The sequence below is a fragment of the Aspergillus luchuensis genome, chromosome 3 (assembly GCF_016861625.1).
Source record: "Aspergillus luchuensis IFO 4308 DNA, chromosome 3, nearly complete sequence".
Lineage (NCBI taxonomy): Eukaryota > Fungi > Ascomycota > Eurotiomycetes > Eurotiales > Aspergillaceae > Aspergillus > Aspergillus luchuensis.
In genome coordinates, this window is record NC_054851.1 from 2,382,427 (window position 1) to 2,406,884 (window position 24,458).

General features: G+C 52.1%; 6 protein-coding genes across 6 annotated transcripts; 4 read left to right on the plus strand and 2 right to left on the minus strand.

Moving 5' to 3' along the window:
• Positions 1 to 1,924: 1,924 nt before the first annotated feature.
• AKAW2_30799S (uncharacterized protein) lies at positions 1,925 to 2,578 on the plus strand (the record flags this gene model as incomplete). The annotated part of the gene is made up of 2 exons (XM_041687353.1): positions 1,925 to 2,199; positions 2,269 to 2,578. 2 exons carry the CDS (start codon positions 1,925 to 1,927, stop codon positions 2,576 to 2,578), a joined length of 585 nt encoding a protein of 194 aa, XP_041541246.1.
• An 821-nt stretch (positions 2,579 to 3,399) lies between these two features.
• AKAW2_30800A (C2H2-type zinc finger protein) lies at positions 3,400 to 4,890 on the minus strand (the record flags this gene model as incomplete). The annotated part of the gene is made up of 2 exons (XM_041687354.1): positions 3,400 to 3,566; positions 3,615 to 4,890. The coding sequence occupies 2 exons, from the start codon at positions 4,888 to 4,890 to the stop codon at positions 3,400 to 3,402; spliced, it is 1,443 nt and encodes a 480-aa protein (XP_041541247.1).
• A 1,676-nt stretch (positions 4,891 to 6,566) lies between these two features.
• On the plus strand, positions 6,567 to 7,085 carry AKAW2_30801S (uncharacterized protein; the record flags this gene model as incomplete). The annotated part of the gene is made up of 2 exons (XM_041687355.1): positions 6,567 to 6,821; positions 6,921 to 7,085. 2 exons carry the CDS (start codon positions 6,567 to 6,569, stop codon positions 7,083 to 7,085), a joined length of 420 nt encoding a protein of 139 aa, XP_041541248.1.
• Positions 7,086 to 7,364: 279 nt separating this feature from the next.
• PRP5 (DEAD/DEAH box RNA helicase) lies at positions 7,365 to 11,149 on the minus strand (the record flags this gene model as incomplete). Its single annotated transcript, XM_041687356.1, has 5 exons — positions 7,365 to 7,639; positions 7,690 to 10,089; positions 10,147 to 10,561; positions 10,631 to 10,933; positions 11,006 to 11,149. The coding sequence occupies 5 exons, from the start codon at positions 11,147 to 11,149 to the stop codon at positions 7,365 to 7,367; spliced, it is 3,537 nt and encodes a 1,178-aa protein (XP_041541249.1).
• A 493-nt stretch (positions 11,150 to 11,642) lies between these two features.
• On the plus strand, positions 11,643 to 12,732 carry AKAW2_30803S (HMG-box domain-containing protein; the record flags this gene model as incomplete). The annotated part of the gene is made up of 2 exons (XM_041687358.1): positions 11,643 to 12,197; positions 12,253 to 12,732. The coding sequence occupies 2 exons, from the start codon at positions 11,643 to 11,645 to the stop codon at positions 12,730 to 12,732; spliced, it is 1,035 nt and encodes a 344-aa protein (XP_041541250.1).
• Positions 12,733 to 16,101: 3,369 nt separating this feature from the next.
• On the plus strand, positions 16,102 to 23,177 carry AKAW2_30804S (uncharacterized protein; the record flags this gene model as incomplete). The annotated part of the gene is made up of 5 exons (XM_041687359.1): positions 16,102 to 16,332; positions 16,418 to 17,245; positions 17,300 to 21,635; positions 21,686 to 21,807; positions 21,870 to 23,177. The coding sequence occupies 5 exons, from the start codon at positions 16,102 to 16,104 to the stop codon at positions 23,175 to 23,177; spliced, it is 6,825 nt and encodes a 2,274-aa protein (XP_041541251.1).
• Between the last annotated feature and the right edge of the window lie 1,281 nt (positions 23,178 to 24,458).

Genomic DNA, 24,458 nt, shown 5'->3' on the forward strand with positions numbered 1-24,458 from the left:
CGCAGACCGACATCCTTGGCTAAGTGCATCTCGGGAATTGAAGGAAATATAAACAGTCCTCATAGCCACCATGTTATGACAGTGAATGGATCTATCAAGACAATGGACAGGTATAGGCGCTGATGTTCTCGCTGTTTTGCTAAACAACACCTGAACACTTGGGCAGGTAATCACCACAGGCTCTATGTATAGTGTCAACGCGTTAATAGGTAGACCAATAACGGTTTAATATCGCGTCTATTTGAAAGCAGATGGAGAGATATGTTCCAGCATGCAGCAGTGCTCAAAGTTTTGGCAAATGTTCGCAGATGAGAACCTGATCTTTGCCTATCAAATGGTTTCTCGCCACAGGCTTGTCCCAATATCTAACAGTCGAAGAGATGTCTTGTTTCCGGACCAAATTGTCAATTAATCCATTCTTCATCGGCGAGTTGAAGGAAATACAAGAATATCCTGACCAGAGCAGAGGTATTAGTAGCCTCTTCGTACACATATATGTCACATGCTCTGCTGCGTCCTTAAGCAAAATTGGGTAAACCTGCAAGTTCTCTACATCATTGGGCAATCTTAAGATTGCATTGGGCTTCCATCGAATCCTGATGCTTTGTATTTCTCCGTAGTAGGCATCCGCAGGAAGACTGTTGTCGAATATTATGTTGAGAACACCAATATGACATTAGCGTCTGATCTTGACACTGCTGTCCAAGAGCCTACAAGGGAGCTTGAAAAATCTCCCTAAGACAGGTTCACATCTTGGAATGTTGTAGTGAAAAGCGCGGTATATAATAAGCAAAGAAAAGTATATGTTCGATCTGTATAGTGTTCTCTATACAAGAATAACCTCGGGGAAATATGAGGTTCAATCTGTATAGTATCTGATATGTATACTACATATGATCATACCCTATATTATCGCCAAGTATGCTGGTAATACTCTGTCTCTTCTCCTCGTATCGTAAAAGGGTTGGTTGAGAGGTAGCTGACTTTATATAAGATTTGATTCAGTTGAGAACAAGACTTTAATTCAATCAGATGAATATATGAATCCATCTGTGAATGGACACATGGATTGATATATAGAAGGGCGAATTGCTATTGGTTAATTTTCTGTAGTTATTAGCAGAATTAGACGGAATTTCCCTGGCAGAGTGATTATCTTATGTGACAAACTGCTTGGCTGAAGCCTGCATGGCTTGAGCAGGAAATCTTGAATAATGCAGAGGATGTTAATGGGGTGGAATTGTGTAATAAAACTTTTGTTCATATGACTTTAGCTCCTTTTTACTTGCTCGTCCAAGGACACAGGGGATATTCGCCGAACCATGTTCTATCAGGATACATTATTACCACTAACTAGTCCTTTAAAAATGAACCAGCTTAGGCTAATACCTTATCACTAATTGTTGCTTGTCTAGATATGTCTTGTGTGCAAGTGAAATCTTATCCCTGAGGAACGCCTGACTACAACTCAGCTCTTGTAGGATCCTTCATTTAGGGCTACCATGGACATATATGGCTGTTGATACTTACCTTGACACAGGTTCTCTGCTATGGCTGTGCCCTTGCTAGCGATAGAGTGTTTGTCTCATTATCACAATCACCGGGATATACTAGTATAGTAGCATCAGCCATGCCAGTGAATCACTGGTTACCAGGATTCCTGATAGAAGAAAACACATTGAACGGGCAAACTAAAAAGTATTATCATTAAAATCCAAGAAATCATAGTAGAAAACAACAAATAGCCTAACCAAGACATGTATCACGCAACACTTGTACTAGTTAACTAGTTCAAGTAAGGGCAACACCCCGGTTAGTCAGCACGGTCCATCCCCAACCGACGTCATCCCATCATTACAACCATCACCTTCCATCTATCCTATCTATCCATTAACCACCATATCCATCTCAATTCAGATCCGCAATGTCTCTCCGGACGCCTCTCCGCAGACTACACCTCTCCCGCACTTTACACAAGCCCCCAATCGCTCGTCCACTCCCACTCCGCACCCTAACCACCTCCGCCCGACCCCGACTCACCTCCGCACCCGGACTCACCACCACACCAACACCAACATCAACAATCTCGCGAACCTACACGTTCACCTTCACCCGCAGCCCGAGAAACAACAAATCCTCATACTCAACAACATCCTCAAAGCCCCCCGCCGACCAAATCATCGACGAACTCCAAGAACTGTTCGTATACCCTTTTCCCTTCCCAATTATCGTATTATACGTTCTAACAATCTCAATCTGGTAATAAAGCTACGAAGTCGCAAAAGACGAATTCGAAATCGCCACAGAAAGCACCGACTCAGCGACCATCTACGCGGCGTCGGACCGGGAGTCGGCGAGGGATGCTCTGAATGAACTCATTGCTGTGTATACGGTGTACACGAGGGATATGTCGTTTGTGAGCCATTCGCCGCAGGGACAGGTGGATGTGGATACGGGGTTGGATCCGGGAAGTATTGGGGATGAGGTGCGGGAGCAGGTGAGGAGGAGGGTGGGGACGAGGGTTAGGGAGATTGTGGGGGCTGTGGAGAGTTTGGAGGAGAGGGCTTCTGCTGAGTGATTTGTAATATCATATTTGTGATTGTGTTTGGGGGTGGGATGTGTGTATGATAGTGGTGGTAATGTTTAGGGTTGGAATGAGGGATTGAATGGAGGTTGTGGTGGTGGTGTGTCATTAGATGTGTGTGTGACTATCTACTATTTAGTAGGTAGGGGTTGTTCAACTTGTGTCGGATAATATATAATAAGCAGTAGGTAGTAGTAGTAGGTATAGGTGTCGTCCACTCATAATGATCTTTTAACCAGTCATCAATCGCTCGCTCATTCAGTTGTCCTGTTTCGCCGTCGTACTCCGTTTTATATCCAATCCATTCAATCCGGTATCAGAAATCACGTATGTATGTATATTCCCTCCCCGTTGATCTGCGCCTGGTGCCCGTCTGTGCTGCTCTCACGCCACTTCGGCGAAGGCAAGTCCGAAGTCATCCGGCATCGGAGTACCCAGTGAGATATCTTCTTTGTGCGTAGTTCTTAAGTGTCGTTTGAGTTGGTCTGCTTTGTTAGTATGTCTCTTGGACTACATGGGGGTTTGAGCTTACCGTGTCGCGTGAAGCTCTTGGTGCATCCGGCGTGGTGGCACTTGTGTCGACGCTCGCCGTGTGCTAGTCCAGTTAGTATCGACTGCGTGAATCTGTCTACGGTGTACATACTCAATCGGTGGCTGGACATATTGGATGACTGAACCTGTTAGCTTGATGTCTTCTCTTTCTGATTGGCTGTACTTACATCACCAGTCTGAAAGTTACACCCCGGGTACGTGCATTTGAATGGCTTCTCGCCCGTGTGCGTCCGCGAATGCGTTTCTATCTTGTCAGTGTCTATTCATCTCGAAGATAGCATGCACATACTCAGCTCGCTGCTGTCGGTAAACGACTTCCCACACTCGGTACACTTGTACGGCTTCTCGCCTCGGTGACTCCGCTCGTGCCGCTCCAATGTTGCCTGTCGTGCAAACATCTTCCCGCAGACAGAGCATTTGAAGTTTTTATCTGCATCGTCAGCTCTAGTCCTGAACCCTTGGCATCGCATGCACCTACAATTACTATGAGTCAGGAAATGTCCCTGCAGCTTCGACTTTTGCGAAAACGGCTCATCCGGCCGGTGACACCCCTCCCAGCAACAGTAATATCCCGTGCCCTTGGCGCCATCTACGGTCGCCATGTGGCACGCCACCAGATGCTCCTGCAGACCGCATGCATCGGCAAAGGTGGCGCCGCAGGGCAGCTTGGTCCCGTCGGCTTTCGAGGTCCACCGGCACATGTATATCTCGGTATCGGGAGTGTATTCCGGACTGGTCAAGACGGATGAGGTACCCCCTTCCAGCGGGGGCGGCGTCTCTCCCGGGCTCAACTGGGAACTCACACTGGACCGTGAGTGGCGCGAGTAAGGTGAATAGGAATGTACATGGTGTCCGTGCGTGCGACACCGATGGACATGCGTGCGGCATGGCTTCCAATTATTGGTTGGCTTCTGCGCCGGAGCTGGGCTCTTCACTTCGTTCGGAGGATGGTGGTGGTGAGGATGATGAGGGATGTGGAAGCAGGTAAACGAGTTCGAAGCCGCATCATCGGCAGGTTTGTCCTGCTCAGAGCAGTTCTGCACTTCGTGAACGTGAAATTGATGGCACGCAGACAGGTCAGGACACATCATGTGAAATACATCTGCCGGGTTGACTGCGTTCTGCAGAGGTAACCACGGGTTTGCTGCGTGGTGAGCATCCTTGGATATATCATGACAGTGGAAATGTTGATGACTGTGGGAGTGACAGTGAGACGCAGGTGCATAAGGGTTGAAGAAGGCATCACTCGGTGCAGAGGGTACCATGCCCGTGGGCTGCGCCATGGTCTTGGGCTGCTCTACCTGCGACTGTGGCATGGAAGTCGGGGATAGTAGGTCAGTTGTGTCGAGGTTGAGGGGTGTTCCCAACCCTAATAGCGACTCCAAACTGTGCTCGCCATCTATGTTGGTGCCCGTACCGAAGCAGTGTTCATCAAAGCAGACCGGGTCGGTGTTCTCGCAATGATCTTCGTCGCAATGTGACACAGAGCACACTGCAGCATCACCACATTCAATGAAGCCGTCGCAGACGGAGGGGCAGGTAATGGAACAGTCGTCGACATCACAACAGTCCTCCTCGACATTGCACTCGTCATTCCCATTGCATGGGGGCACCGGGGTGTGATGTACCTGGTCGGAGCAATTCCATTGGACTGGCTGCGCCTCTGAGACATCTTCTGCCTCCTTTCCATCGAGGTGGAACGCCTCCCAGTGGCATTCAAGGCAAAAATCGTCTTTCTTCGTGTGAGAAGCCATGGTGTCGATGGCGATCGACAGGCTTATATGATAGACAGAAAGAGTCCCCAGTCAACCACGAGGCTGAACAATTATCACACTGAAGAGGGGATGGTGAACGGGATAAACCGCCAGAGAAGCTCTGAGGCGGGGGGAAAGGAGTTGGATGATCTGGGGTGTGCCTGTCTTTGTCTGACGCAGAGCACGCAAGTGGCAAGTTAGCTTGCCCTCCACACCACGCGAGCGGAAACAGAGATACTCTTACCAATCAAACAAACTGCAATCAAGGTCGGCAATGCAGAGATCGTCCAACGGGAGGCTAGAAGGCCAGTGGTGCGACTGGACAATGCGCAGAATTCACCAAGAGTGAAGAACAGCCGATAGAAACGTCGGAGCGAGAAAAGACAGACCGCCTGAAAGCGATGGGATGAGGACCTTGGGGGCCAGCATGAGAGGCGGGTGACAGGCGATGGTGGGCGAACAGGATAGTTCAGAGGTAGTATGGACCAGGGAGCGAGTAGGAGTTGGTAGAGAGAGCGCAAGAGTGGAGTTGGTGGTGATGGAGGAGGAGAGGATACAGCGCAGTAGGGCTCTTTTTCGGTAAGGTTACCGTCGCGATACGGGGCAGATCTTAATCGGTAATTTGGGGACCTTGGGGACGAGGACCTTGGGGGATGGCGTCATTAGTTTGTGGTCGCCGCAGCGAATAATACTCCTCCCAATGTCAGAATTTTTCTCTGTATATTCATCAGTGATCTCCGTCTTCTTCAGATGTACTTTTTTTTTTGTATCAGCAATTACCATTTAATCAGGGATATTCAAGGACTGTGCTTTCAACCCTGAAGATCCCTCGAGGAGAGAGTGTGGGAACCTTGGGGCCAGGCGGAGAAAATTCTGGCCAGATTCTGCCCGGCAATACTGCGTTGCCGCCTTAGGCTGAAGTGGGACAGCATCCAGTGCAAATCCATGATGCCTCCTGCATATTGGTGTGTTTGAAGTTGATACTGTTTGATTGACCCAGACGGGAGTAACATCGGTACACCTTTTAGGAAGGACTCAATTTCTCCCTAAAATGTGTTATCAATGATTAGTGAATGTGAGAAAATTACCTGTAAACAACGTCACCTGACTGGAATTACTGCAGCAAAGTTTCAACCACCACAACCTTGTCTGACCATCGGTGAACTTTTGACTTTGGAGTAGATTAATGCAGATCCAAAAAGGAAACCAAAAATATCCTAAGCAATCCATATATCACTTGAACGCAATAAAAGTTATCTCCAAACAAGAACCTACAGAAACTTTCCGTAGATAATAGTTTGAATCCCTCCCCCTCACAGCCGCGTTTCTCCATTCCCCATGTGCCAATTACAATTAACATTACCGACTAACGGATAACGCTTACCCACGTGCCCGCCCGGTGCCTTCGGACCGGATCCTCCTCCGCGTCACTATCATTATCACTGTTACCTATCAATCAACCTTACTATCTTCCCCATACTATCCACCATCTATCACACCCTTCAAACATCTAACCTCCACACTCAATACTCTCCATTCTCAACAATACAATAGTCCATCCTTACAAACCCACCAATCACCCACTCATCCACCCACCCATCTCTCCCTCCAACCCAATCCATCCAAACCTTCCCCGCACGAACCACCACCGCATACCAAAGTCACACAAAATTAAGATGGGCAACATCTGCTCCAAATCCTCCAACCAACCGGACGCCTTCTCCTCCCCCGGTCGTGTCCTCGGCTCAGGCCCGAACCCCCCAGCAAAGGATTCCTCTTCCGCCCCGCGCGCCCCGCTCCCCTCCAACGCCAAACCCGCCTCGAACTGGGGTTCTGGACCCTCTGGACGGACATTAGGGTCGCCTGCTGCTGGGGAAGGTAATGGGGATGCGACTGCGGATGCGAGGACCAAAGCTGCGTTGGCGGCACAGGTGTGTATTCCTTCCTTTCCTTTAACAGTGATGATATATTTGGGGTGGGGGTTTATCTACTAGGGCTAGGCTAACGTTGCAACTACGATTTGGAAACAGAAACGAGCCGAGTCCGCATCTGCAGCCGGGAGTAAAGGAAAGCTAGGTACCAAGTTAGCGGCGCAGAAGGCGCAGACGCAGAATCAGACGTTGAATGAGGCTAGTCGGGATGAGGTGGCTGCTAGGGACGCCGATGGGGCGGCGGAGGCGAGGAGGTGGCAGTAGTAGTATTATTACTACTACTATTTATCTGTATGTGCCAGGGTCGGGGTTTGTGGTTTTGGTTGCGTGGAGTTGATATATTTATGGATGTGAGTGAGCGGTTTAGCGGGATACATGATGACTGCCTTTGTTGATTTGTTAAGACTTGTGTTTATTGTTGATACCAGAGCAGCTTAGCGTATCTTATCCTGTTTTCTTCTTCTATTTCATATCTACATTAGATCATCATCTGGAGGTAGAATGCCTATCGATAATATGATGTCTCTATGGTACAACGATATACTAAACCACGTTGTAGCGGCCTCCCACGGGTGCCCGCGCGTCGCTGTCCGCCGCGGCGATGGTGCCCTCCTTCAGCAGTCGCATCAACTCGCGCATCGCGTTCGTCACGGCCAGCTCCGTCTCTCCTTCAACAAGAATATACAGTTTGGGGTTCTCGCCGGGCCCAGGCACCTTGCCCGTAGGATAGAAGCTGCCCTTTGTAGTGATGGATGTACCCGTGGCCTCCAAAATCTTGGCCACGTTCGTGCGGTTGGTGACGGCCCACCGAGCTTTTTCTGTAGGGAGGTTAGCATCTGACACTTGACAAAATGGGCGGTGGACTTACGAGGAAAGTCGTTGATTTCCAAGGTGGCGTGGAAGGCGCCTGCATCGGGCCCGCGATTGTCGATGGGCACTCCAGATCTCATCACTCCTGCGCGGCTCAAGCGCGCGTGGATATCCGCAACGGCTGAGCCCACCTTGTCCAGTGGGTTCTTGGACGTGCTGTTGGGATCCTTTTCGGTCTTGTGCACGGTAATCTTGCCATCAAGATCAATACCCTTTGGTACACCAGGCAGGGATGGAGCTGCCGTGGATTGCACAGACGAGATGGCCTTGTTGAACCGCTCCTCAGCCTGCTCATTCTTCTCTTCTTTCTCTTCCTCATCCTCGCCTTCTTCACCAGTCTTGTACGTGCGCCGTTCACGCATACGAGCAGCATCACGCTCCTGGTCCAGACGCTCCAGACCCTTTCCACCAAAACCAGAGGCACTGGCCTTCTCCTTGCCGGCCTTGACCTTTTCCAGGAACGCGTCGACCAGTTTCTGCACCGGCTCCGGCACCTTTTGTCCACTTTGTTTCAGTGCCTTAGCGATGTCGACGGAGTAGCGCTCTTGGTCCTCCGTGAGGAATGTGACCGCTGTTCCGGTATTACCGGCACGTCCCGTACGTCCTGCGCGGTGAACGTAATCCTCAAGATGGTTCGGTGCATCGTAGTTCACGACGAGCTTCAGTTGCTTGACATCCAGACCGCGGGCGGCAACCGATGTGGCAATCAACACAGGGAAGATACCAGCTTTGAAATCCTCAATGGTCGAGTCACGGTCAATCTGATCTTTGCCTCCGTGAATGGACATGCATGGGTAACCTTTGCGCATGAGTTCACGAAGCAGAGCATCAGCAGCTTCCTGACGATCAACGAAAATGAGGGCACGTGCGTCCTCATTCTCGTCACTCGAATACAGATTACCCAGGAGTTCCAGCAAACGCACAAACTTCTGGTCATCGTTGCGCACTTCGACTATCTGGGTAATTTCGGGAGCGACGACACTCTTGCCACCGACCACAATCTCAATCGGTTTTGTCAGGGTCTTGCGAGCCAGCGCTTCCATATTGCGAGGGAAAGTAGCTGAGAAAAGCACCGTCTGCCGGTCAGGGCGAATGTTGGCCATGATTTTCATCACCTGTGGCTCGAAGCCCATATCGAACATCCGGTCTGCCTCATCAAGGACCACATAAGTGACCCGGCGTAGATTAGTGACTCGACCAGCGTTTGCTGCCAAAAGATCGATCATTCGACCCGGTGTGCAGACAATGATCTCAGCACCACGCTTCAGATCAGCAATTTGATCTTTGATGGGAGCTCCACCATAAGCACAAACGGCTCGGAGGTTCAAAGCTTTGAGGAATGGCTTGCAGTCCTTGTGGATCTGCGTGGCCAATTCACGAGTAGGCGTCATGATCAGACCAACGGGACCTTCCATATTGTCCAGCGGCCGTTGATCCTTGATGTGTCGGAACATGGGAATTAAGAAGGCGATTGTTTTACCAGATCCCGTCTTAGCCACGCCGATCACATCACGCCCAGACATAATCGCAGGAATGGCCTGAGCTTGGATCGAGGTAGTCTTCTCGTATCCCAGCTTGTCGATTACGTCCAGGGTCTGCACTCCCAGCCCACATTGAGACCATTTCTGGACTGGCTTGGGAACATCAACACCACGGACTTTAATTCCGTCGAGTTCCAGACGCAAACTTGCCGCCTCTTCATCCGACATCTGTGCCAGATCAGAGGGCTCCGTGTAGAACTTCTTCCGGAAGGATTCATACTCAACCTTCTTGTGGTCAACGGTTGGGATATCCTTCTTCTTCTTGGCCTTGTTCGCAATAGCGAGGAAATCATCTGCATCCCCATCACCGACGGCAGTCATATCAATATCATGCTCGTCACCGAACAAAGCCTCAGGCTGCTGCTCTTTGGTCTTCGAAAACTTGGCGCCGACCTTCTTCTTTGGAGGTGCCGACTCAGCAAGCTCTGACATGAACGCATCCAAAGGATCAACCTCCTCCTCTTCCTGAGCATCGACCTCCATGTTGTCGGCGGCTTCAGGAGCGTCGCCCATCACAGTGTCGCTCGATTCGGCACCATTAGACTGGGCTTTTATGGCTTCGCTCTGCAAGCGTTCTTCTCGCCTCTCCGCCGCAGCTCGCGCCGCAGCAGCAGCCTCTTCTTCGGTGCCGTCTTGCATGTCGACGTCATCTTCATCCTCATCAGCGGCACCATCTGCAGTTCCATTGACATCCTTCGCGTCTTCTAATGGAGGCGTAGGTAGCCTTTCCAACTTCCTCCGAGTCGACTCTTCCTCTCCGAACCCTAAAGTCTTGGTAGCCGTGGTCTTTTCGGTATCTGCTGCTTGCTTGGTTCCTAGGCCAAACCGACCAACGTTGCCTTTCGCCTTCAAAGTAGCTGTGAAAGAAATTAGTACATATCTCTATGACAATAGAAACCGAGAGAAAAACATACCTGAAGCACCGCTTGTAGCGGGCTTGGGCTTAACCTGAGCGGGAATAGTAGTAACTGGCTTGACAGATGGCGGAACGGCAACATCATTGCCCAGCACCGCCGGGGGCGCGGGTGTAGAAGAAGCACTCTTTGCAATCGCCTTTGGATCAAACTTCCCAGTATATGTACCGGGAGTAGCATCAACGCCTGGTGTTGCAGGAGATTGGGGAGAACTGACAGCCGGTGACAAACCAGACTTGCGATCAATCTCTTCTAAGATACTTCTCGCTCCACCAGCTGCAGCAGCCTCTCGCTGTTTCCGTTCCTTCTCAGCGGCTTGTTTTTGCTTCCATGCCTCCAGCTTGGCGAGTCTCTCCGCCCTCTTTTCGTCCTCTGTCGGGGCCGCGGTGGCTGCTGGTGTTGACGGCTTCGAAGTCTATAACCCGGGTTAGATGCATTTATCCAATGCGACAGGAAAAGCAACGAGGACTGGCTTAGAGCTTACCTCACGAGACCTAGGGGCATCTTTAGCCCGATCCCGGCTATCGTCCCGTCTAGACTTGTACTTCAAGTCAGCAGAATCATCTGTCCGCCTTCGAGCCCTGTCGCGGGAATCTTCTCGCCTGCTTCGATAATCCCTATCGCGGCTTCGTCGACGGTAATCATCGCGCTCCCGGGACCGTCGTCGATCGCGAGAGCGTTCTCTCCGACCGGGTCGATATGAATCTTCGTCGCGTCTGTCTAGCGAGCGGTCACGTCTCCGGTAAGCATCGCGGTCGCGATCACGTTCGCGATCACGGTATCGTCTCTGTAGCCAGGAGAAAAGAAATTGTTAGAGCCGTCTATTGTCATCAGATGGTGAAGATGAGCTTATGCGTACCTCAGGGCTGCGCGATCGGCGATAACTCCTGCCATCGTCTCGCCGGCTCCTCTCATAGCGATCATCGTCTCTGCGATTCCGTCTGGATGAGGAATACGTGCTGCCTACAGGTGATGGTGAGCGAGTATCCCCGTGGCGAGCCATTGTTGCAGGCCAACGATGAGTGAGTATTACTGAGACTCAGGAAAAAGCTTGAGCACGTGGACAGGATACTAAAGTGAGTTTTACCCTTCCATTCAAATTATGAGAAACAGATTAGTTATTTTCTGCGAAAACCAGGCACTGCCGATAGGAACCCGGTGGCGAGAACAGCTCAAGGTGCGGTCGAAGTGATGGTGTCCGACGGTCTGTTCTCTCCCAAACTAAAGAGGCTTTCGCGCCTCAGGCGGCGAGTGAGCCCACTTATCTATCACGTGACTGATACCGATATCAGTAATGCTCACGTGAGAGCTTCATTACCCGATTCGGCATCTCCCAAACGACTGGAGCTACGCGACCCCAACCTCCCCGGTTTCGTCACTGACAGGCATCCTGCACAAGGGCGAATCCTTCGACAGATCGTTGTTTGGTCACTTAGCAACCTACCCTTTACATATTACCCCGGTTCTCCGATACGCGACTACCATTGTTCAGGGCCATGCCTTTGAACCTAGCTCGGTGCGGAGGGGGTGTTCTCCAACACCTCCAGCTTAGCGAGGCCTTCTCTCGTCCCGTTCGCCAGGCCATCTCTCAGAGCCATGTTAGACGCATGTCCCTCGCCGCTCTGAGTCGCTTCTCAACCCCCAATGTCAGATATGCACCTCTTTCCGCTGCCCTCTCCGGACACCTGACCAGCGGCTATGCGACAGCGGCTTCCCCCAAGGGGCGCGCCAGCACCAAATCGACTTCCACCAAGACGACCAAGTCTACGAAGTCCACCAAGACTACCAAGAAGCCCCGGGCAAAGAAGGTGCTCACCGATGAGCAAAAAGCCGCCAAGAAGGAAGCTAAGGAGAAGAGCGACTTGAGACAGCTTGTGAAGCAGCTGAAGGCCGCCTCTCTTACGCCGCCCAAGAGGCTCACCAACCACTTCACCCTGACTATGCTGAGCAAGCTTGAGGAGGTCAAGAAGGAAGGAAAGGGATTGAAGGGCAAGGAGGCATTCAAGGAGGCCGCCGACCGTGCCAAGAACATCAGTGAAGCGGAGCGCGAGGTTCGTTTGTTTCTAAAGACATGAGACGTTCCGTGAGACTGACATCTGTTTACAGCAATTTGTCGCTACTGCTGCTACCAACAAGGAAGCTTACGAGAAGGAATACAAGGAGTGGCTTGACTCGCACAGCCCCTTGGAGATCAAGCAAGCCAACGACGCCCGGCGAAGACTCGCCCAGATCCAGAACAAGAAGTTCTTCCCTCTTCATGACCCTCGCCTAGTCAAGCGCTCCAAGATCGCGTATCTGTTCTACGCCGAGGAACGCCATCAGGCTGGTGACCTCAAGCACATGCCCATCCCCGAGCGTGGTGTGCGGATTGCGGAAGAATGGCGAGGCATGACCGCTGCAGAAAAACAGGTATGCTCGATGCGCCTCTCCCGAGTTGTTGTCAGAAGGAATGCTAATGCAGCGAATAGAAATACGTGCGACTTCAAGAAGTCGATGCCGACCGGTACGCCCGGGAATACAAGGTCGTCTATGGCGAGGATCCCCCCTATGTGGGAAAGAACGCGACTAAATGAGCATTCTGATTGAGCATTGTGGCATGACTGTCAGGTAATGAGGTGGGACCATTGTTTCAATACCAGGAAGGTCAATTGTGTTTCAAGGTTCTGCGGGCGGGTCCTAGTGATAATGGTGTGTCGTTTGCCCACTCGGTCTTAGCTGCTTGCCTTCCATGTTTTTCGTGCACCTGTATTCACCATTTGTAACGTCTCTTGAGGGAATTGTACCCTATGAAAGGAAACATCCTTCCCTGTTGATCAAGTGCTCGTAGGAACAATGGGGAAGTCTGGCTGGGCTCACAAAAGCCGCATAGTCGCGATACAGTGACGTATCCGAACCACGTGCCTGCGCGGGAGTCATAGCCATATCTATCCACAGCAACGATCAACCGTCTCCCACCCATAAGAGCTGAGACATTTCTCGTCCTCTGGATGTGTCGTTTTGGACGGGTATCTGCTTGGTCAAACTGCATATTGCTCGAGCGCAGCCTGGGATCTTCAAATTCTAGACCAACGCCATGTCCCTCAAGACGATGACCGGTGAAGGGGTCTACTGAGTCAATTAAGAGGTCGTCGTAAGAAGAACTACTTACTGCATGCTGATTATTCAACGACTTACGGATAGATAGATAGATGCACGCACATCTCCGGGTGTTGGGCATAAAAGATCGTATTCATGTGGTGGGTACGCATGCCCTGGGATGATGCAGCGGTCCGACGGACATATGAGTCATTGTCAACAAGCCGTACCTGACTTGCCCTCCAGGGCCCCGTAGTAATACCCTGTTCTTTTTCTCTCCCTCAACTGCATTGTATGCGGGCTGGCCCGTTCTTGCCGGGGGTGTTTCATTTTAAACGGGCGATCTAGCGCGTCAAGCTAGAAATGTCCCAATTGGGATACATGCAGAGACCGCAGACAGGGGAGTCTACTGTGATGAATTAGTATCAACATATACTTTGCATTCCACTCAACTCCCCAAGCAGTAACAGCCTGTAGATAGCAGCAACCAAGTGGCTGTAGAATCGGCGTGCATCACTGCATATGCTTTTTCCGCGGCGGGGCACGGGAAACAGCCAGGGTCTAGAAAACGCATGCGATGCAGCAATTGCGGACGTTCGGAGACTCTCAACAGGATAGAGTATGGACAACTGTACAGCACACTCGGACGATAATGGGGGAGGAGACATATTCAGGCGGAGCTGATGGATGTACATAGTGGTGTATCAGGACTAGTCTGACCGGATTAACTGCGACGGTGTCAAAGAGCCCCGACGACGGGGAGCTGCGAATGGCCAGTGGTTGGGTCTCCATTGCGCAGAACGAGATCTCATAGGCTGGTGGAGGGGTCTTTGCCTTCGATGCGGTGAAGAAAGAGGCCACCGCATCCACCCAAGAATGGGGTGGTCGTTTATTTTTATTTTTATTTTTTTTTTCTGACATCCGAGTTTCTCGCCGAATTTAAAACGAGAGGGGAGGAGAGGGCATTTTGGCTGCCTAAGAATGAGACTGGACGGGTTTTCTTGGATTTCCGCATGATGATGAATGCAAGTTCGGACCAATGTTGGGAAATTATGCTGGTGTTGTTGCATAGATCTGAAGGCACGTGCGGTGGTGGATCGAAGAGATTGCGAGGCTTAGATGGAGGATCAATGAATTAATTCTCTCCGTACAGTACTGACAGTAGGCAGGGACAGACAGCATCTGATATGTCCGACGTGCGTGATATTCGAATGAGTGGTGATTCTTTCTTGTTCTTCCATTTTGCAGTGATGCCCTATGCGACTTTCATTGACCAGCCATTGATTTGTTTACTTTAGCTGCGGTAGAAACTAGTCTCGTCTTAGTAAGTTAGTAGATGTCCGCCAGTCGAACCAAGGAACCGGTGATCTTTTAGCTCCTCTTTCTTTGCCCTAGCAGACTTTCCATTTCCATCAAAGCAGTAATAATCATAATGTTCGACCCCACTTGATGCCGGGAAGAGAATGACAACGAATACCTGGACTGTTTAAACCCTTTTTGGTAATGCTCTGAATACCCTTTGTCGGGCTCTCTCAGACTCCTTCCCCCACCCCTTCTGATGATGACGGGCTCCTTTCTGCATGATGGGGAGGGAGGTCATTCCCGATGATGGTTACATACATATAGAGAGACCAATCTACCCGTCCAGAGGCATATGCGCAACCACTGCAAGTCAGTCAGAGTGTATGTACTTCACAGTACATACCACCACTAAAGTACATACCTTCATAGTCCGACTCGTCGATCGCGCCAACGCTTTCCCACCGCGAAGGAGGGGGGCATTCGTTATCGATAGGAGCATCTGCCCACCGCCCCCGTCCTTGCGCGCAACCCAACCGGGTGTGTGACTGGCTTGTGCCTGCGTGACTCTGACTCCCTTTCATCTTCCCATTGCCATTCATCTCAAGTCTCACTTACAGTGTACATAACACCACAGTACTTACATACTAGATACTTCTCAGTCCCTCGTTGGTCGCTGCATTGAATGCGCCAATAAAACTTTCATCCACATCCACCATCCACCATCCACAGACTCTCTCACCTACCGCGGCGTGCGACTATACCAGCATCTTCCCAGCGATCCCGCTGCCCCGTTGGCCCATTACCATTTCCCCAGCCACCGGGTTACGCTACTGGGCCTCGGAGAATCAAATCACACGCTTTTACTCCGTATACGCCGATCAATCAGATCAACGAGCTGCTTGTAAACTTGAGCAGAAGAGAAGAAAAAAAAAGGTTTGCAGTCTCACTCATTTTTTTCTCCCTCGAACTTTTTTTATTTACTTTTGGTGGCACTCCCGCAGCCCGTCTTCAACTACTACTTGCTTCTTCCATACCCACCTTCGAGCGACCGCTGATTTTCCCGACGTATACTAGTTCGCATTCCTCACTGTCTATCGCATACCAAATCTACCAATCCCATTCTCGCCTGAGAGGATCTTCCGCAGAATCGCGCTCCATTCCTTTTTTCCACGTCTGCCACCGCCCTAGGGTCATGAATTCCATGGCCTCTCCTCGTATCCCTGCTTCTCCCTGCTGAACTTCTTTCGTCAATCTAGATCTCCTCACTTCCTCTGACATTCCTTCTGAGGTCGATCGACTCCTGTCTCGCCCAATTTCCAGTCCTTATCGCAAGTTTCGGTCTGCCTGGCGTCTGACGTGACGTTTCGCGTGGTGTAACTACCATTAGTCCTGGGTCCTTCCCACTTTTGAGTCTCCGTCGTCTTTGCATTCATTCCTCCTGCGCTGTCGCCTATTTGTACGTCAGTTTCGTCGCTCAAACGCCAACTGCCTCAATTGGGGCCGATAGTCTTTTGATATCCATGCGCCTGGCATAGAGCAGTCGCTGGTCGTCAGACGAGTGTCGGTCGTTTTTCCAGGATGGAAGTTATGCGGACAATCCCTCGTGATGAATTTGTATCTCCGCTGAGGGTACACTTCCCTTTCCCGCTGGGACCTGCCGAACGTCAGAAGGAAACATGCGACTTGTCATATGGCTGGCTGCAGATACATGGTTTAAGTTCGGGGGGTCTCGGGTCCCGAAGATACTCCACCAGGAGTGGTGGTGAGCATTACGGCAAAGTCCTCCAAGTGGTGGAACATCAAAACAAGGTCAGTTACCTGTGAACTCAATGGCAAATAAACTACTAGCCATGAGACTGCTGTTCCCGTTGCTAATGCCTAGACCTGTAAGCAGGATACAATATTACGGCGAAAACTAGGTTACGAATCATCGCTGGCTCTGGAAGCTGACATCCATGCCTTCGAGCCCGAAGGCTATGATGCACCGCCGCCTACATATGACGATGTGATCAAAGATCTACCTCCACATTACGCCACGCTTGCTCCCTTAGCCCAGCGGAAGTGTCTTATCCAGGACTCTGCGCCCGCGCCCCAACAGACTACAGATGAGTCAAAGTCTAAGGGTGCATCGCGATCATTCGATTTTTGGTCTGCAACGGACATTCGGGAAAGAGGAGGAAAGAAGAAGAAGAAGAATAAGCCGGCCGGGCAACCCCAGCAACAGAGCACCCCGCCGGCCGAGGAAGGTGGAGGCGACAAGCAAGATGAGGGCGGCGGAGATGAGCAGAACGGTGATACCGGTGGAAATGGAGGCGGCGATTCTGGAGGTGGTGGTAATGGAGATGATAATGGCCAAGATGGGAACGGCGACGGTAATAATGGAGAGGATGACGACTGGGATGCCTGGAATACGACAAGCACGAAGAAGAGCAAGAAGAAGAAGAAACAGGAGGAAGAGGAAAAATTGAAGGAAGAAGAAGAGCAACGAAAACGGGAAGAAGAGGAACAGCGGGCCAGGGAAGAACAGGAGAAATTGGCCAAAGAGGAGGAAGAACGGCTGGCCAAGGAAGAGGAGGAGAAGCGGGCTGCAGAAGAAGCCGCCGCCGCCGCTGCCGCCGCTCCCCCCGACCTTAGCTGGGCAGATGACACTAATGCCAACGGTGACGATGGCTGGGGGGGTTTTGCCACAACAACCAGCAAGAAAAAGAAGAAAAAAGGCAAGGTATGTTCTGCATCGTCGCTGCGATACAGGTGATAAATCCTAACTTATCAACAGGGCGCCGATCCTAGCCCGCCCGAACCGGCGTCCAACGGGTTCCAAGACATAAGCTTGAACGACAGTGCGCCGCAACTAGACTTGGGTCTGCCTCCAGCAGCGCCAGGGACGGGCTTCAACTTTGGGAGCTGGGGTCAAGATTGGGGATCTGGTGATAAATGGGGTCTTAACACCCTGAACGGCATGAAAGACGACAAGCCAAAAGATAATAGTAACCCGTGGTCCTTCTCCGGCACCAACGGCATGTCGAATGCCTCCGTTGGATTCAGCTTTGGTGCGGACCTTGGAAGTACTCCAGCTGCCAACGAACCCCCTCCTGCCTCGGAAGAGAACAAGCCCGAGGACGACTGGGGAATTCCTGTGACCAAGAAGGACAAGAAGAAAAAGAAGAAGGGGATCGAAGAGGATCCGACACCCGACCTTCTTGCAGAAGAACCAAAATCAGATAACGCCTGGCCGGGTGCTGAAGAGAAGAAGGAGCCAGAATTTGCTGATGATGACGACTGGAGCTGGGGCCCAACTACCAAGAAAGACAAGAAAAAGAAGAAGACTGACGAGCCTCTTCTTGAAGAGCCCCCCGCCCCTGAACCTCCTGCCGCAGCCGATCCGCCGCCTGAAGATGACTGGAGCTCTCCTTGGGGCCCTGTAACGAAAAAGAAAGACAAGAAGGGTAAGAAGGGTACCATCCTCGACGAGCCAGTCGTTGAGGAGCCAGCGCCTGCCGAGATAAAGGATGATGATTGGTCATCGGGCTGGGATGCCCCAAAGAAAGATAAGAAGAAAAAGGGCATGGTCTTTGAGCTAGAGCCGGAGCCAGAACCACAAACCGATCCCGTGGAGCCTGAGCCTGAACCTGAGCCCGAGCCCGAGAAGCCAGACATGAGTTTCCTGGAGAACCCTCTCTATAATAACTGGCATACACTCTCGTCCAAAGACCGGAAGAAACGTGAGAAATCACTGATTAAAGCCGGACTTCCCATCCCCGGCAAGGATTTTGATCTTCCTGATCCGAATGCTGAGCCCCCCGAGGAACCGGAGCCACAGGAGCCAGAACCAGCTCCTGAGCCTGAGCCCGAGCCGATAGCGGAACCAGTCATTGAACCAGAGCCTGAGGTTGAACCGGAGCCTGCAAAGCCCGCCTTTGAAATTCCAGATACCCCTCTTTATAATAACTGGCATACACTCTCGTCCAAAGACCGGAAGAAACGTGAAAAATCACTGATTAAAGCCGGACTTCCCATCCCCGGCAAGGATTTTGATCTTCCTGATCCAAATGCTGAGCCCCCTAAGGAGCCAGAGCCAGATCCTGAGCCAGCTCCTGAGCCTGAGCCCGAGCCCGAACCCGAACCGATAGCTGAACCTGAACCTGAACCTGAACCGGTTATTGAACCGGAACCCGAGGTTGAACCGGAGCCCGAACAGCCTGCCTTTCAGATTCCAGATACTCCTCTATATAATAACTGGCATACACTCTCATCTAAAGACCGGAAGAAACGTGAGAAATCACTGATCAAAGCCGGACTTCCCATCCCCGGCAAGGATTTTGATCTTCCTGATCCGAATGCCGAGCCCCCCAAGGTTCCGGAGCCAGAGCCAGAGCCAGTTCAAGAACCTGATCCAATCCCGGAAGTTGAACCTGAACCTGAGCCTGAGCCTGAGCCTGAGCCTGAGCCCGAGCCCGAGCCGGAGCCCGAGCCGGAGCCGGTAGCTGAGCCTGAACCCGAGCCTGAGCCTGAGCCTGAAGTCAAAGGCCCTGAGATACCTGACAGTCCCCTCTATAACAACTGGCACAATCTGTCATCTAAAGATCGGAAGAAACGTGAGAAATCATTGATAAAGAGTGGACTTCCGATTCCTGGTAAAGATTTTGAGCTTCCTGACCCCAATGCTGAGCCCCCCAAAGCGCCGGAGCCGGAGCCAGAGCCACTTCAAGAACCAGAGCCAGCTCCTGAGCCTGAGCCTGAGCCTGAGCCACCAGCTGAACCTGAACCTGAACTAATCCCGGAAGCTGAGCCTGAGCCTGAGATCAAAGCTCCTGAGATACCAGACAGTCCTCTCTATAATAACTGGCACAATCTGTCATCCAAGGATAGGAAGAAACGTGAGAAATCATTGATTAAGAGCGGACTTCCCATCCCGGGCAAAGATTTCGACCTTCCTGATCCGAATGCTGAGCCACCTAAAGAGCCTGAGCCTGAGCCTGTTCAAGAAGAGTCGGCACCACCTCCAGCCCCAGAACTGGAGCCTGAACAAGAGCCTGAACAAGAGCCAGCTTGGGAGCCACAGCCAGAGCCTGCGCCCGAGCCTGTCCCGGAAGTGGTCCCAGAACAGACTTATGAGGAGGAAAACTGGGGAATATGGAACGCTCCGAAGGAAAAGAAGAAGAAGAAGAGCAAGATCGCAGCAGAGCCTCCACCGCCCGCACCGACACCGCCCTCTCTGGGATGGACTGCCGAGCCGGAGGGATACGTACCTACCGACCAAGTCCCCGAACAGCCTCTCTGGGATGACTACGACAGCAAGCCTTCGAAGAGCAATAAGAAGGGTTACAAGGAGGAAGAGACACCTAAGAGTGGCATGGGTTTCTGGGCCACCATAGGTGCTGCAACTATGGGCAAATCCAAGACTACAAAGAAAAAGTCATCAGAGAAGACTAAAGCCATAGAGGCAGCACCAGAGCCCGAGCCTGAACCTGTACCAAGTCATCCTGCAGAGGATGATTTACTCATTGACGTTGACGATTCAAAGATGCCCGAGGCGCCCGAAGCGCCAATCCCGCCAGTTGTCGGCGAACCACCCGCGCCAGCCGCGCCGCCAGCGAAGACTCCCGTTGTCACCTCAAAGACCAAGTCATCGGCCAAATTGTCCGTCTCAGAGCGAATCAAAGTTTTGGAGCAAGGGAAGAAGGGGAAATCAAAGGACAAGGTTGCCAAGGAAGAGCCTGCCCCACCCCCAGAGGAACTCCCTACTCCCCCGCAACCCGAGCCTGTCGAGTTCTTTGACCCCGAACCGGTTCAGTTTAAAAAGCCCTCGAGGGATTTGGTTCCAGGCAGTTTCCCAGACGCATTCGACGACGAGGAGGACTTTTACGATATACCCCCGCCACCTGCCCCGGAACCGCCTGCCCCAGAGCCGGAACCTCAGTTTGAGCCAGAACCTGAGCCTCAACAACCTGAGCCCGAGCCCGAGCCCGAGCCGGTGCCTTTGTCAAAGAAATCAAAGAAGAAGGAGAAAAAGAAGGCGAAGGCTATTGTACTTGAGCCTGTGCCTGAGCCCGTACCTGAATCAGTTCCTGAGCCTGTACTTGAACCACCGGCTCCTGAGCCCGTGCCTGAGCCGGTCCCTGAGCCTGTTGCAGAACCAGAGCCAGAACCCCAGCCCGAGCCGGAACCCGAGCCAGCCCCCGCACCTATTCCCATCTCGAAAACTGAAAAGAAGAAGAAAAAGAAGAAGGTCGTTGAGCCATTACCGATTCCTGAGCCAGTGCAAGAACCGGAGCCTGCTTTTGAACCTGAACCTGAGCCAGAGCCAATAGCTGAACCTGAACCCGAGCCCGTACCTGAGCTCAAGCCTGAATTCGTTCCTGCTCCTGCTCCCGAGCCTCCGATCGAGCAAGCACGGGAGATAGAGCCGGTGGTCGACGAAGCACCTGTTTCCAATCCCGAAAAGCCGAAGAAAAGGAGCAAAAAGGTGTCTAGTCGAGAAAAAGCACCCCCGGTCGTGGAACCAGCCCCTGTCGATGCCGGGATTGACGAAGCAGCGGCAGAAGCTGATGTAGGCGCGGGCGGCCCTCCTACGCCTCCACCAGAGCCTGCTGAACCTGCCGAGCCTGAACCAGAGAAGCCGGCCAGGAAGGAGCGTGTTCGTGTTGAGCGCACTCCTGGTTCAGCATCTTGGGGATTTTGGGGTGCCACGCCTCAGAACCAGCCCAGCACTAGGGAACATCGGCGTAGACGGGAACGTGAACGAGAACAGTCACCCCCGCCTATGGTCAAGTCGAGATCGACCAGACAACCAAGGTCTAGGGATCTTGAGAACGAGGGAGAGAAGTCGACCTCTGACAAGGACAAGCGCAATAGCCGAGGTATGACTCTTGCTGATTTTGTCCTGGGCACGCCGCCGCCGCCTAGTAGGACAAAGTCCAGTCGAAGGCACGGAACACACGCATCCAGGAATATCTCAAGACGTCCATCCGTGGGTATGGAAGACGCCGGGTTCCCCAGTCCTCCACCGGACGATAGCCGGGATATGCCGGATAAAGCCGCCAGAATGATGGGCGTGAACGGCTCCTCCCGGAGGGAAAGAGAGAGACGGCATGAATCTCGTAGAAGATCTCGTATGCACTCTCTTACATAAATGCCTGTAGCGCTGCTAACAGTTTTTTAGGCGCTCCTGACCCGTATGCGGTTGAAGATGAGGACATCGTCATGGTAGACCGGGACGACATTGATGCCCCGAAGGAGGGCTCAAGGGGATCTAGACACTCCGACAGACGATCGAGGAGAAAGGTAAGCAAGATTTCAATGATATCACCCGGAAAGTTCTGTCACAATGCTAACTTCGTGCGTAGTCTCGGTCCAGACAAGAAGAGCATTATGAAGATGCTGAAGTGTTTTCGGGACCAGAAGATATTGCTTTCGTAGAAGCACCAAGAGAGCGACGCCTGAGACGATCAAGTACTGCTCCCAAGAAACCAGAGTCCACTGGTCTCATGGGCTTCATCGGCTCCTTGCGGAAGAATGCTCGTCCGAATGCTCCTCCGGACCCTCCAGAGCGCCGAAAGTCCAGGTCTCATCGTGATGAGGATGCTAGGTACATGACAGAACCAGAGCGAGAGGAGCGGCGTGCAAGACGCGAAGCTCGCAGGAGACGTGCAGAAAGAGAGGCTGAGCTCGACGGCTTTGTCACTGAGGGCGGTCCAGTAGGTGGGTTCCCGGAAACCGACATGGACGAAGTTGAGGCTAGACGGGCAGCCCGTCGAGCGAAACGATCCTCTCGACAGGCGCCGTCTGATCAACTCCGTGAGAGCGAGTGGCGCGACGCCGAAGAAAGGCGTGCTCGGCGGAGGGAAAGAGAGAGAGCTCGTGAGCGAGAGATGCAGGAGAGAATGCTCCGAGAGGAGGAAGAGCGGGAAGCAAGACGCCAGGAAGAACGCAGGCTTCGTAGAGCAGCTCGTGAAGAGCGCCGGGCTCGAGAAGAAGCAGAGGCCCGCGAGGCAGAAGAGCAGGCCGAAGCCGAGGCCAGGGCAGCAGAACGGCGCGAACGCAGACGGCGGAGGGAGGCAGAGATGCAAGAAGCCGCCGCGTATGAGCCCCGGTCCAAACGTCGATCCTCTCGTCACCCTGTCGATGACAGAGCAGCCCGAGAATTCTATCTCGGCGGCTACGATGGCGAGAGGGCTTACCGTCCGGAACGGTCTACAGAAGAGGGGGTGAGGCCCAAACGTCGCAAGTCCAGGGCTCCAGAACCGGAGCGCGCACCACCGATGATGTCCGGAGGACGCAAGGATAAAACTTCGTCCTGGGTGCATTCGCAAGCCAGCGACCCGCCTGAACCACCACCGGTCGTGGCCACCGTACTGGACATGCCACCTGGTCCAGGTGAGCCGGCTCAGGCGAACTCGGTCTCCTCGGACGAGGAGGCGCGACGTGAGCTGCGGCGTCGGGCCCGACGACGAGCCAGATATCCTGGCATGACGGATCAGGAAATCGACGAGTTGCGGGCGCGAAAGCGCGAGGCTAGACGATCTGAGCGTAGTTCAGGCAGCGCTGATTACGAACGGGCCCGGGGCATACGGTCGTACGACGATCGTTATGCACCGCCAGTCAATGGGCCCAGGATGCCGAATTGGTTCAAGAGACTGACCAATTTGGGTTGAGCTGGTGGTTTGGAGCATTGATGAGAGGATGTTTCTTTTCTTTACGAATGGAATGATGAATGACTTGAAGCGATCTTTGCCATTGAAGGGATATACGATTTGGCCATGATGTACGATTAACTTACTGAGAATGGACTCTGCTTGATGGATATACCAGAGTGAATGAACTGATGACTTTATATCCTCTTCACATTGTAGTATAGTAGTAGTAGTAGTAGTAGTAGTAGTAGTAGTAGTAGTAGTAGTAGTAGTAGTAGTAGTAGTAGTAGTAGTAGTAGTACAACCCACCTACTCAAGGCGATGCCATCTCCCTCTCCCTCCGTCTATTCTCCAAAAACCCCCTCCCACCCTCATACACACAAAGATACACTCCAAACGAAACAGCCGTCCACACAGACCGTATCGCCCCTCCCTTGAACAATCCCCTGACCCCTTCCTCCCTATACACCTTCTTTCCCACTTCCCACGCCCCCCACCTCCTCCTTTCTCCCCTCTTTTCCCCACCACCAGTATCATTGCTGGTAGCACTCCCAGCCCCCAACATCATCCTCGTCTTAACCACATCCACCGGCGTAGTCACAACAGACGAAACCGTCCCAGCAATAGCAGCAGAAACCCCCGTAATAAGAGCCCTCTGCACATTCCCAAACTGTCCCAACACATCCCCTCCCACCACTTTCCCATCTCCTCCATCCCCCTTCCGACACCGAAGTAAATACCCCGCCCCCAACCCCCTAAGATACTCAAAAAGAGGGAAATTCAACCCCGTGAAGGGCAGATTCCGTCCCAGCAGCGCGGTATACCCACTCCAGAGGGAAGTTGGCCTGTGGCGGAACTTGCGCAGCGTGAGGAGGGTTATATTTGTTTTTGATGGAGTTCCCCCTCCCTTGATGTCATTGGGTGTGGAAGTTGAATGTGGGTTGGTATAGGTATTGGTATTGGTATTAGTATATACCTGCGCATTCTGCTTAATTACCTCCGCCGGGGTAAGAATAAAGCAGGAGACGGATTCAGCCACGCAGGAGGAGAGGGAGTGGATTATTGGTGTTGGAAGGAGCATGGGGGATTGGTGTGTAGTTGTAGTGGTGAGGGTGTGTTTTAGACCTTCGTAGGTGGTGAAGAATGCTCCTGCTATCGGTTTTTTTTTATTTTCATTCTTATGTTAGTTTATCAATATACTCATTTATCTATCTAGAATTCCAGTATGATGGATAATGGTGTATGGTTTGGGAGGGGTATGGGTGGGGACATACAAGCAGGTAAAGTAGCGAGAATGACGCT